General features: G+C 44.8%; 1 protein-coding gene across 2 annotated transcripts in view; it reads right to left on the bottom strand.

Annotated features, from left to right (window-relative positions):
• Positions 1-13,318, bottom strand: part of SARS1 (seryl-tRNA synthetase 1) — a 26,305-nt gene that overhangs the window by 6,354 nt on the left and 6,633 nt on the right. For both annotated transcript variants that reach the window (XM_006149517.2, XM_006149518.2), the window contains exons 2-6: positions 12,225-12,295; positions 5,519-5,599; positions 3,499-3,657; positions 2,422-2,565; positions 1,487-1,642 (exon numbers count right to left, since the gene is read on the bottom strand). In XM_006149517.2, the coding sequence (XP_006149579.1) occupies positions 1,487-1,642; positions 2,422-2,565; positions 3,499-3,657; positions 5,519-5,599; positions 12,225-12,295 (611 nt within the window). The remainder of the gene's footprint in view (positions 1-1,486; positions 1,643-2,421; positions 2,566-3,498; positions 3,658-5,518; positions 5,600-12,224; positions 12,296-13,318) is intronic.

Raw genomic sequence — 13,318 nt, 5'->3', positions numbered from 1 at the left:
CCGGGACACGAACCGCGGTTGACTACGTGGGAGTCCAGCGACATAGCCATTACGCTAACTGCTGGTTCCCAGACAGTTCTCAAGTTTTGTTAGTGGTTATCAGTCGTGGAGATTGAGATTAGAAAAAGAGAAAAGGTCTCAGCTGAGCTATGGACACGCTAGTCCCTGGCTGAAATAAGGAAAGTGGGGAGGGAGGATACTGAGGTCACAGATACACAGGCTGAGAGAGCACGTTTAGTTTCCTAGTGCGTCTTGAATGAAGACACAACTTTGACCTCATCAGCAGGACTTGGGGCGAGATGGTTCTAACCGTTAAAGTCATCTCCTTTACATAAGACACATCTGAGAAGCCTGGTAGCAGGCTCTAACTCCTCCTCCATGTGAGTCTGGGAGGAACTAAGCCAATAAGGACAAAGTCCCCACTTTCAACCCAGAGCCTTGAAGGGGAAGAGTAGACTGTGCCATGGCAGACAGCTGTCACAGAGATGCTCTATAAATTCTGAGTGCCGGATAGGCTGGGGTGCTACTGATGGTGTTAGAGTAAGCCAGTCTGGGAGCCTACAGGTGGTGTGGTGGTTAAGGCACTGGGCTCCCATGTGGTTGCCCACGGTTCAAGTCCTGGACCTGGGAGCTTCTTTTCTCACTTTTCGTCTCTTTCTGTCTCTCTCTGGTGAGTGCCCTGTAGCAAATTAAAAAATAATAATAATGATAAGTAAAATTAAATAAATCTTTAAAAAAAAAAAAAAGAACCAGCAGATCTGAATGACATCCTGATCCTCATCTTGAATCCTCTGGTTTTCTCTGATATGGTCCATAATCAAAAGAAGCCACCCACTGGAGGCCATGTCCATCCCAAGGCAAGTACGTCTGACCCTATGGGAGCTCCCAGCTGGGGTTGGGAGTAGGAGGACCAGGGAAGGAACAAGGAGATGAGTGGCACTTACATTTCCTTCTACCCAACCACACAACAAATGGGCGTCTTTCCTAATAAGCTCAAAGTGTTACAGTTTGCTCAACTTAGATACGTCATATAGGTCAACTTGGGCAAGAGAAAAGAGGCTCCAAATTTGCACTGTCTAACATGGTATCCACATGTGAATGTGGCTGCTGAAATCAAAACTAATTCTGGGGCCAGCAGGTGGCGTAGTGGTTGAAGCTGCTGGACTCCCAACTACAGTTCGAGTCCTGGACCTGGCAGCTCGCTTTCTCACTTTCTCTCTCTGGTCAATTAAAAAAAAAAAAGTAAATAAAGTTAAATAAAATAATTCTTTTTAAAAAACTAATTCAATTAAAATGAATTCACTTAAAATTAAAAATCTGTTTCCTCAACTGTGCCTCAATAGTCACACTCTACATGATCAACAGCCACAGATACACAACACGGCCATCGTCACAGGGAGTCCAGGTGGATGGTACTATTCTGCATTGTGAGGTGAAGCTTCCCCACTTTAGCAATCACTCTGCCATACTGCCCTGGGTTACTCACCTTATAAAGTTCTTCATCAAACTGGCTGAGCTGTGCCACCTCCTGCATGACTTCCTTCCTCATGAAAAAGGGGGTATAGATGGGAGTGTAGCCCCGACTTCCCAGGGTGCGAAGGGCATACTGGATGAGAGCCTGTTCCAGGAACACCAGGACCCCCTATAGGAGCAGACACGGTACTGTGATCAGGTCCTACCGCCATCATGTCCCTCTGCTAGAAATGACACTCGGGGCAGCTAGGGCAATGGCATGGGCCTACACAGGGGCACCTGGGAGGCCAACAAAGACCACGGACCTCCGCAACGGATCCAAGAGGTTCTATCTTAACACAAACCCCAGCATGTCATCCAGCACATTGTGAAGGTAATTTTAAGATACCAAAGTAAGGGGAGAGCATTACTCCCCTTAAGGGGGATGCATGGGAGAGTTTTCTTGAAGTTCTTGAAACACTGAGTCATGAGTCTCTGCAGAGCATGCTTATATACATGTATACAGGTACAGTACTTCCATACTTGTTTGACCACATCCTTCTGGAAGCCTTGCCTGAATTCATTTGCCCTGCCTGGGTTTGCCGCCACCCTACTGATTCTCAAAGCACTCTGGGCCTACTGAGACCATAGTGCTTATCACAGTGGGCTTTGATTCTTTGTTACTTTGTCTGACTGTCCAATTACACAAGCTCCTTAAAGGCAGACTGTTCTGATTCAGTCAGCAAAACACACATTCATTACGGAAGACCACTCGGTGGTGTGTGTTCTATGGAGTCCTGATAAGTACCCTCTTGCCTTAGAAAGAGAATTGCATCTAATTGCCAATATGTTTACAGAAAGACAGTTAAAACTGGTGGATTTGCAGACCTCTTTAAATAGGTTATGCTTTTCTGTAAAGTGTTTAGTTTTTCCTTTATAGTCCTCTCCCCACTGGTTCCCAACTCTTACCTTCAGGAAATACCCTCGACTCCCAGCCACCACGGCCCCCTTCTCGCCTTCAAAGCCATCTACCATCACCACCAGGTCCACGTGAGAGTACTTCTTCCTGACTGTACAATCCCCCCAAATCCTCTCTACTTTGTTGTCTGCATCCTAAGGAAACAAGAGCAGGAGAGAAAGGCACAAATTTCTTAATTCTGCAACCTGCAGCTTTCCAAACCCTATTCCAAGGACAACTTAGCATTGTGAGGTCATCCCATAACTCAAACACTAGGTTTAGGTCATTGAGTATGGTGACTAACAAAGGGAATTTACTACTCAATAGAAAAATAATCATTTATCAGGTCCTAAAAGTGATTCTAGACATGAAACTGGGAATCATAGTAGTCTTTCTTTCCTTTTTCTTTTATCCCTTTTAGTAACTCCTTGAAAATCCTACCCAAGAACAGCCCGCCCAGAAGATCACATTGCGTGAGGTGCAGAGGAGAATGTAGATTTTGTTTTTTTCCAGCCTTTCATTGGTCCCGGGATACCCGAGGGTGGGTTCAGGGCCCTGACCTCCAGAGTCAGCTCAGGCTCCGGGCCTCCTGCACACCCCAGTCTGCAGTGAGTTTAACGTTCACCAGGGAATGAATGAAAGAGGCACAGATGGGCCCTGCCACGGCTGGGGTGTCAGGGAACAAAAGCCGGGCTCAGAGCAGCTTTGTGCTGGGGAAGCTCCCGCACAGCAGGAAACTTTTATTATGCAGATTTCCCTTCAACCTGCAGCTTCTCAGCAGGGAGTGGGTGAGGGGGGTTAGGTTGATTTAGCAGATCCCTCCCACAAAACTCGGCTGCTACCACGGGCAACACACAGCAGAGGACAGCAGGCCTATTTAGAAGGGATTTCAGTGCCAGGGGTCTCCTCCTACCTGCTGTCTCAGCTACTTCCCAATCAGGCAAGGATCTGACTCCTGCAATTCTCAATTGGTGGGCAGGGGGGATACACAAAGAGCCTGCTTCTGACTGAGAGCGCCAGTGTTTCACAGCGCTCCTCCCACCCCTGTCCCGCCTGCAGGAACAATGACAGTGATGTGGGCAGCCTACCTCGTCGTTACTGATGGGCACTGAGGGGTGCAGGAGGTTCCCGATCTCTCGGAGGTTCTCAAACCGCTCTGCTTCCAGCTTGATTCTCTCGGCATCGCACTTCAGGATGGCTTCATCGATGAGGAGTCGGACTTTTTTGATCTGTGAGACTTTTAGGTTCTGTAGATGAACAGGCCGTGCCCACACCCAGGACACAGTGAATCAGGGACAGCACAGGATTAAGATTCTAGTGCCCTAACCCTGACGACCCTTGTGGTTTGATCTCTCACTTCTCTCTCTTTGGTGAGCTCAGGTGCCCTACAGCAAAACTAGAAAAAATAAAGTTTATAAAAATGCATTGTAAAAAACAAATAGCCAATAGCCAGCTCTGCGATGCAACAGTAATATGCTACTCAAGAAAAGCCAGATCTCACATGGTGACAGTAGTTCGAATCCCCAGCCCAGTCAGCCTGAAACATTTAGCATGAGCAGAAGTGCCCAGGATCACTAGGGCTGGGGGCCTGGAGGAAGGGAATCTTGGCCACACTCTGTGGAGGGTGTTACCCGCTCTCTCTCTCTCTCCCCCATGTGTGTGCACACACTCGCTTATCATGAATACAAGGAACAACAAAAAAGACTTTGAATTAAAAAAAACTGAAAATGAAGTTTTTGAAGATCTACAATTTACTTCACACAGGGATATACAGTCTATTCCTACAAAGCCACTGGTATATTCCTTTGGGGGTGCCTAAGACAGAGATGGATAAATTCTGGCCACTCTTACAGTTCTGACTCATCTCAGGAGGTTTAATACTACAACTCTCTCCAGAGAACCTTCTCTTTATTTGCACATTCTGGCTTTCCTGACGGAAGCAGTTTAGCATTCTACAATATGCTACACTTAACTGTTCTCTAGGAAAATTACCAATTTATTAAAAGCAAGAGACCTTCTCTCAAGCTTATTTTGTGTTCCTTATTGCAGCTGATTCAAACTGTGCTCTCATTTCCTTGGGAAGAGCCTGTAACAGGTAGAGTGAAACAGATCCCGATCGAGTCCTTCAAACACAGCAGTTTTGCTTTTTTGTCTTCATGCTCTTGCTGTGTGTTAAGATTTCAATAAACATTTCAGTGACTTGGGGACCAGCAGTTGGTGTAATGGCTATGTCGCTGGACTCCCATGTCATCGACTGCGGTTCGAGTCCCGGACCCGGTGGCTTAAACTTACGCTGGGCACGTGTGTGTGTCCATGATCCCGAGAGGAGAAGGGATTGCGGCATGGCCATGCCCCCTAGGGGGTGATTTCTCGAGTCCTGTCTCTCTGTCTTTCTGGAGAGTGCATGCGCCCTATAGCAAAAACCTCTCAAAAAAAAAAAAAGATTTCAGTGACTACAAACTTGAAAATCACTGCTCTATCCCTATTGTAGTGAACATTATTGAATTATAGTAAAAGAAAAAAAATTATTTTACTTTGTAAAAGGGAGAGCAGAATAAAATAGAGTGCATAAACCGAACAGTTCAGTTCCTTTTTTTTTCTTTTTTTTTTTAGTATTCACTATAAAAAGTGTGCTCTCTACAAAGGGACAGAGTGAGAGAGAGGGAAAGCGAGAACTCTCTCCCTCCCTGGGGTTGAGGGGGGATAGCCATGCTGCAATCCCTTCTCCTCCATCCCCCTCTTGGGATTTTGGGCATGTACCCACATGCACCTAGCCTGATTTTTAAGGTGCTGGGTCCAGGACTCAAACCATGGAGTGGGTCACGTGGGATCCAGCACCTTAACCTCCACACCACCTGCTGGCCCTCCAATTCCTTTTTCCTATTTCTCCTACTTTGACTTTCCCATTCTATTTGGCTCCACCTCTGCTGCCTAATAAATACTCAAGTACAAAGTATAACAAGCAGGCGGGAACATTTCCGAGTGGCAGAAAGTCAAGGTTGCCACAGTGCCACAGTGCCACGGGTGGAGCAGAGGCAACACGTGCTGTCTAGGGACAAAGTTAACACAAAAGAACAGATCTCAGTTGAGAAAAGGGTGAGAACTCACAGCTAAGGTGTCTGCAGTGAGGTCGTCAAAATGTAGTGCATCCTCTGGAACAGACTCGTCTTCTCCCACGGGCTCTTTTTTCTGCAGGAAGAAAAAACCCCAGCACAATTAAACAAAAGAAAATCCCTGGCATTGTTTCATGAGGTGCACACCAAATTAACATATGCTACCAACTAGTCACAGAACCTTCTATGTAACTTTTCTTTAAAAGATGCAACAAAGAGGAAGAAAATTAGTGAACTGGAAGCCAGAAGTCAAAGTTTCAAGATCCTATTCTGCGGGACCAGCAGGTGGCATGGTGGTTAAGGCGCTGGACACTCCCACATGGCCAACTACGGTTCGAGTCCTGGACTTGATGGCTTGCTTTCTCACTTTCCTCTCTGGTGTCTCTATCTGGTCAAATTAAAATAAATGAAATGGAATAAAATAATTTTAAAAAGTCCATTTCTGCTACCTCCAGCTTTTTGACCCTGGATGAATCAATTAACCTGTTGGGGCCCGGCATGAGTTGAAGCCGCCGGGTCCAGGACGCAAACTGTGGTCAACTACGTGGGAGTCCAGTGACATAGCTATTATGCCAACTGCTGGTCTTGACTAATTTTTTTAAATTTAAGACTAATTTGAGCTTGAAATTGCCTGGCTCTGAGCAAGGATTAAAATTGATAACTTAGGGAACCAGCAGATGGCATCGTGGTTATGTTGCTGGACTCCCACATAGTTGACAGTGGTTCCAGTTTCAGACCTGGTGACTTGAGACTCACACCAGGCGCATATGTGTTTGTATCCAAGACCCCAAGAGGAAAGTGGAGGAGAAGGGATTGTGACGTGGCCATCCCCTCTAGGGGGTGATTTCTTGCTTTGTGTTTCTCTGTCTGTCTGGCGAGCTCACGCGCCCTATAGCAAAAACCTCTCCAAAAAAACCCACATTAATCACAGGCCATTATAATAGGATACATAAGGCCTCAGTAAAACTCTAAAAAGAATTCATGGGTTGGTCTTACAGAGCAGGTCTTACACCCTTAACCACCCTTAAGCACCATGTACATAAGGCCTCAGTAAAACTCTAAAAAGAATTCGTGGGTTGGTCTTACAGAGCAGGGTTAAGCACCATGTATAGGGAGCCAGATCCTACCTAGCCAACCACACTTTGAATCTGGACCCTGATAGCGTGAAAAACACACTGGGCACGTGGGCATAGTGCCTAAAATCCTGAGAGGATGAAGAAATGGAGGAAAAAGGATTGCAGCCTGACCATGTTCCATTAGGAGGACTCTCTTTCACGGGCGCACACATAAATAAGCATGCATGCCCTCTAACAACAAAAAATTTAAAAGAATAATCTCTTGGGCCAGCAGATGGCATGGTGGTGGTTAAGGTGCTGGACTCCCACATGGCTGACTGCAGCTCAAGTCCCAGACCCAGGGGCTTGAAACTCACACCACGTGCATGTGCATGTGTGCCCCGAATCCCAGAGAACAGAAAAGAGATTGCGGCATGGCCATCCTGCTGGGGGGTTAATGGGGTGATTTCTTACCTTCCCTCTCTCTGTTCTTCTCCAAGGAGTGCGTGGACCCCATGACAAAAACAAAAACAAACACAAACAAAAAAGTCCTCAAAAATATCAAAAACTATCTGGGCCAGTCTCATAGAGCGGCAGTTAAGGGAGCTGGATCCCAGATGGCTGACGACACAAAACTAAGTAGTGAGAGAGAACTGAATCTTCTAGAGGTTGAAGATGGGACTGTGGTATTACCATGCCCGATGGGAGGAGGCTGCCTTCTCCCGCTCCTTTCTGTCTCTCCATCTCTCTCTGGTGACTGCATGGGCCCTGTGGCAATTTTTTAAAAGTCTGAAAATATCAGAGTTAGTCTTTTTTTTCAGTCCATGCCCAAAAGAGTTAGTCTTCATAAGAACAGGCATAGACAACAAAGGTAGAAAAAAATGACTTAAATATCGAGATATCTGTAATAGTATTATAGGCAGAGTAAGCATATGGTAAAAGATAGCTAAGAGGCTCCTTTGCTATTTGATAGTCCCTCTGGTCAGCAAATTTAAGTTTTCTTTTTTAAAGAAATATTTTATTTAACCTTATATATTTACCCATCCATCTATTTATTTTAATTTAACCAGAGGAAGAGAGAATGAGAGAGAAAGAAAGAGAGAAAGTGAGAAAGCAAGCCACCAGGTCTGGGACTTGAATTGTGGTCAGCCATGTGGGAGTCCAGCACCCTTAACCACCATGCCACCTGCCGGCCTCAACAAATTTAAATTCTGAGTTCAAAGTTTGGCTCTGCAACAAAGGGTGTAGTACTGAGCAAGATCCTTGATTGATTTCCTAAGCCCATTCCAAGTCCCAGACCAGGCGGCTTGAAAACATAGCAAGTGAGTGTACAATGTGTGCTCAAAATCCAGAGATATGAGTGGAGGAGAAGGGATTGCAGCGTGGCCATCCCCCCTGCCAACCCTGAGGGGTACTTTCCACTTTCCTCTCTCTTTCTATCTCTCTCTAGAGAGTACATGCACCCTATATAGCAAGTTAAAAGAAAACATATAATAATATCTTCTTTTTAAAAACAATGTATTTGTTTACTTATTTATCTTTAATTTATTTTATTTTGCTATGGGGTGCCTGTGCCTGCCAGAGAGAGGATGGGGGAAGTGAGAAAGCACCTGGCGGGGAATGGCCATGTTGCAATCCCTTCTTCTCCATTTTCTTCTCTGGATTTCGGGAATGCATACACACATACCTGGCATGTTTTTCAAGCCACCAGGCCCAGGGCTCTAACTGTACAGCCGGCCATGTGGGATCCAGCTGCATTACCATGCAACTGGCTGGCCCCACTTGTATCTTGATATAAAACATACCCAGCTCTTCTGGATGTGGTGGCACACTGGTTGACACTACTACCCAGGTTTGATGCCCAGTCCACCCTGAAAAATGGGCACCGTGGCCCCTGCTTATAGACCCAGCTACTCAAGAGGCTGGACAGAGGACTGCAATGTAGTAAGACTCTTGCTAAATACAAACACAAGGGCCAGCTCTAGGGCACAGTAGTAATACACTGCTTAAGAGAAGCCAGATCCTATGTAACAGCTGCAAGTCAAATCCCCCGAAACACACGAGGCCTATGCATGAGTACCCAAGATCTAAAAGGCTGGAGGAAGAGGATCAAGTATGATCAGACCCTGTGAAGGGTGCTCCTCTCTCAATCACATGTGCTCTACTAAAAAAAAAAAAGTACAAAAAAACAATCAGCCCTGTCTATATATATAACATATGCCCAAAGAACACTCAGGACAAAGGTACACATAGGAATTAACATAATCATGAAGTGCAAATGATTAAGCATCACAGGTCCCATAGGAAGAAAAGCGGTTATCAGTATCAGTTTCCACAGCTAAAAGTGTAACAAAATACTGTCATCAAGGAAAAGGAGGCAGACTATTATTATTATTATTTTTTGGAGAGGTTTTTGCTACAGGACATATGCGTTTGCCAGAGAGACAGAGAGAGACAGAAAGCGGGAAATCCCCCAGGGGGGATGGCCACGCCGCAATCCCTTCTCCTCCATTTTCCTCTTGGGATCTTGGGCACGCACACACACACGCCCAGCATGAGTTTAAGCCACCGGGTCCGAGACTCAAACTGCGGTCCACTACATGGGAGTCCAGTGACATAGCCATTACACTAACTGCTGGTCCCAGGAGGCAGACTATTTTGAAGTCAAGTGAAAGATGCTAAAATCCCTAGGTAATCTTTTTTGTTATATTCTTTACTGGTTCAGTTTCCAAAATTTCATAGTTTTTTTTGGATTTAGTTTCAAGGTTTACAACTTTAAAAGTTACCTAGATTGTAGAAGGTATTTAATGTGTTTTGAAAAGTGATTAAGTGGGGAGCAGTAAGGTGGCATAATGGTTAAGGTGCTGGACTCCTGAGTGGCTGACTGTGGTTCAAATTCTGGGTCGAGCAGCTTGAAACTCATGTTGGGCATGTATGCATTCATGTCCAAAATCCTGAGAGGAGAATAGAGGAGAAGGGATTATGGCATGGCCATTCCCCCAGGAGATAATTTCTTCACTTTCTGTCTGTCTCTCCAGCAAGTGCAAATGCACACCCTATGGCAAAAAAAAAAAAAAAAAAATCTCTCTCTCCCTCTCTCAAAAAACCCCCCCCCCCTCTCTCAAAAAAAAAAAAAAAAAAGCGATTAAGGTGCTAACAAGCCATTCTTTAAAAAGTGTACTCATTTATTTCTTCCAAAAGTGAGTGAGAGGGAGTGTGTAAGATAGCACTCCCAACAGGGTCCTGAGGCCCCACCCTTCAGCTGGCTCTGGATCGTGGGTAAGTACGTGACCCGCATCCTCAGGAAGACCTCCATACGTGAACCAGGAACCTTCCTACATGAACCCAAGACTGCACAGAGCACTGTGTTTTACTGCTGCACCACTGTCGGGCTCTCTAAAAGGGTATTTTGAAGAAAGGCTAAAAACAAACTATTCTCAGGCAGGCCTGGTAGCCTAGTGGTTAAGAGAGGTGAATTCTACATGGTTAGGTTCAAATCCTAGCCTCAGTGGCTTGGAATACGCCAGCTGTGTGTACGTGCATGCCCAAAATCCTGAAAGGAGGGAGAAATGCGGGATAAGGGATTATAGCATGACCACACCCCACTGAGGGGTGCATTTTCCTTCCGTCCCTCTCTCTGGTGAATGCAGGCACGCTCTGGTAATTAAAAAAAAAAAAAAAGTAGAGCAAAAAAATCTCCATACACTATTCTGCATACCAAAAGAAAAGCTGAGCTGAAATGTAATATTCTTCAAGCACAGAAAGGGTTTTTTGGATGAAGGCCAGTAACTACTTGCCACTCATTGTAATTCTCAATTGTTCTACAACTACAATGTTGTCGGCATTATGCCAAGTTCTCTTTGTTTAGAAAGAGATTTCAGTTCTGGGCCAGCGGCCATGTGGTGGTTAAGGCAGCTGGATCCCACATGGTCAATTGCGCCGATAAAGTCCTAGAACAGGCAGCTTGGAAGACATGCCAGGAGCATGTGCATGCATGCCCAAAATCCTCAGGGGGAGGGAAAAGGGTCTACAGTATAACCATGTCCCATGGAGTGTTGCTTTGTCAGCCTTCCATCCTCCCATCCTCTGGCAAGTGCATATATCCTATGGCAAATTAAAAAAGAAAAAAGTTATAACAATTCTATTCTATAGATAAGTATTAGTACTATTATTTTAAAGATTAGAAAGTGAAGCTCAGGGACCAGCAGTTGGCATAATGGCTATGTCATTAGACTCTCAGATAGTTGACCATGGTTCGAGTCCTGGACCCGGTGGCTTAACTCACGCCAGGCGCGTGTGTGTACGTGCCCAAGATGTGAGAGGAGAATGGAGAAGGGATTGCAGTGTGGCCATGCCCCCTGGGGGGTGATTTCTCGCTTTCTGTCTCTCTGTCTCTCTATGTCTTTCTGGTGAGTGCACACGCCACATCGCAGAAACCTCTCCAAAAAAATAAAAGAAAAAGTAAAAAGAAAAAAAAAAAAGAAAAAAGAAAGTGAAGTTCAGAAATTAGCTTGTCATGGGGCCAGTGGGTGGTGGTTAAGGCATTGGACACTCCCACATGGCCAACCACGGTTTGAGTCCTGGATCTGGTGGCTTGCTTTCTCGCTAGCCCCGACCCCCATCTCTCTCTCCTCTGGTCAAATTAAAATGAATGAATAAAATTAAATAAATAATAATTTAAAAAAGAAATTAACTTGCCATTAAGTCACATAGCTAATCAGGGAAATAAGACAAGATATGGAATGAACATCTGAGCTCTTCTTATTAAGAAGCACCACTATAACGTGATGATAAATCTAAACTCTACTGTAAGAAAGCCTTCCTGGGATTACAGGTTGAGCCCAAGAAATTAACTGGAGAGAACAACTGGTGGAATTTATATTCCTATTTTATAAACAGAATAGATAACGAATGACAAGTGTGGCAAGAATCTGTTTTTTTTTTTTTTTTGAGAGTTTTTTGATATAGGTACGTGAGCTTGCCAGAAAGACAGAGAGAGACAGAGAGATAGAAAGTGAGAAATCACCCCCCAGAGGGGATGTTCACGCCGCAATCCCTTCTCCATTCTCCTCTTGGGATCTTGGGCAGGCACCCACATGCGCCCAGCGTGAGTTTAAGCCACCTGGTCTGGGACTCGACCGTAGTCAGCTACAAGGGAGTCCAGTGACACAGCCGTTACGCTAACTGCTGGTCCCGGCAAGAGTCTTATCTGCACACAGAGGACAGGGCTGGCCCTGCAGCCTAGAGGTTAAGAGAGTGAGATCCCACATGACTGACTGTAGTTCAAATCCCAGCTCTAACAGCTTCAGAAAAATACCAGGCATGTATGTGTACCCTAAATCCCAACAGGATGGAGTAACGGGGGAGAAGGAATTGTGGTGTGAACAAGCTCCATTGCAGGGTGCTTTCTTCCTCTCTGGCTCTCTGGTAGGAACACACATACTCCCACAATTGAAAAAAAAAAAAAAGGAACAAAGAGGATGGACATACCTTGAAGTCACTGAATATGCCTCCTATTTCCCTCCCTCCCTTTCTTTTTAAAATTAGAATTTCTGTGAATGTTAGCAAGAAACAAGATCAGTATCTCTGCTTAAGCTGTTTAATTTGAACTGCCTATTATAATCACCCGTTACTCAGTTCTCTTACCTTCATCTTCTCTCCAATCGTCTTGCTGCATAGATTCTTCAGCTTGTTCAAGTTATCTGCCCGAAATCTGCCTAAGAATAAAGAATCCGAGAATACATCAAATAAATGCACATAACTAAAACACTTTCTCCTGATCCTGACTCCTCAGCACTGATCTCAGCTTATGGCTAAGAGGCAGGTAGAACAAATTTTGAAATCTTAGCGGTTTAGAGTCCCAAATTTAGTTGGTATTCAGTGATGATATAATAAGGCATTCCTAGCATTTGGTGACAAAAGGCCATTCTGAGATTGAATTTGAAAGTATAATCTCTATGATACCATTGTAGAGCAACACATCTGAGAAACCTGGAAGATACTCAAGTAACTAACTCGCCCAATTACCTGAACATTTGTTTGAGATGTGTTGTGCACTGGAATCTAGGAAGCAGGCACGACACTGGAACTGGTTGCTACCTTGGGATGCTAGAAATGGTGAATGTCATTCCCTTTGCTCTGACATACTGTTCATCTGGCAGCCTTCAGAATAATTCACTTTCTTAAAATTTAGTTCCTTAGGGGGAAGACAGTGCATTAATCAACCAATACACTGGCCCAAATGAATATACTGGCATCGTGGTTCATCAGTCTAACACTGATTAGCAAAAATGGGACCTATAGACTCTCTACACTCTGAGAGGTAAAATTGGTGACTGGAAATGAGACATCTAGACATAGCTACTTATGACACTTTTGCCAATAAGCTTTTCTTTCTTTCTTTCTTTCTTTCTTTCTTTCTTTCTTTCTTTCTTTCTCTTTTTCACTATTTATTTCAACTTTTGCTATAAGGAGTGTGCATTTGCCAGAGAGAGAGAAGAGAGGGAAAAAAAAGTGAGCAATAGCCCCCACAGGTGGATGGCTGACCACAACCCTTTCTCTATTCTCTGAGGATTTGGGACATACACAGACAAGCTCCCGACTCCCCTGCTGGATCCAGGATTTGAATCGCACAGTCAGCCACCACAATCACACAGTGAATCCACCTGCCTTAATCACCATGTCACTGGCTAACCAATTCCCACCCCTCCTCCCACCTTTATTTTTTTATTTATTGAGAG

The sequence above is a fragment of the Tupaia chinensis genome, unplaced genomic scaffold, assembly GCF_000334495.1.
Source record: "Tupaia chinensis unplaced genomic scaffold, TupChi_1.0 Scaffold000270_1, whole genome shotgun sequence".
Classification (NCBI taxonomy): domain Eukaryota; kingdom Metazoa; phylum Chordata; class Mammalia; order Scandentia; family Tupaiidae; genus Tupaia; species Tupaia belangeri.
Note: the sequence above shows the minus strand (reverse complement) of the source record. Positions and strands in the feature narration are given on the sequence as shown.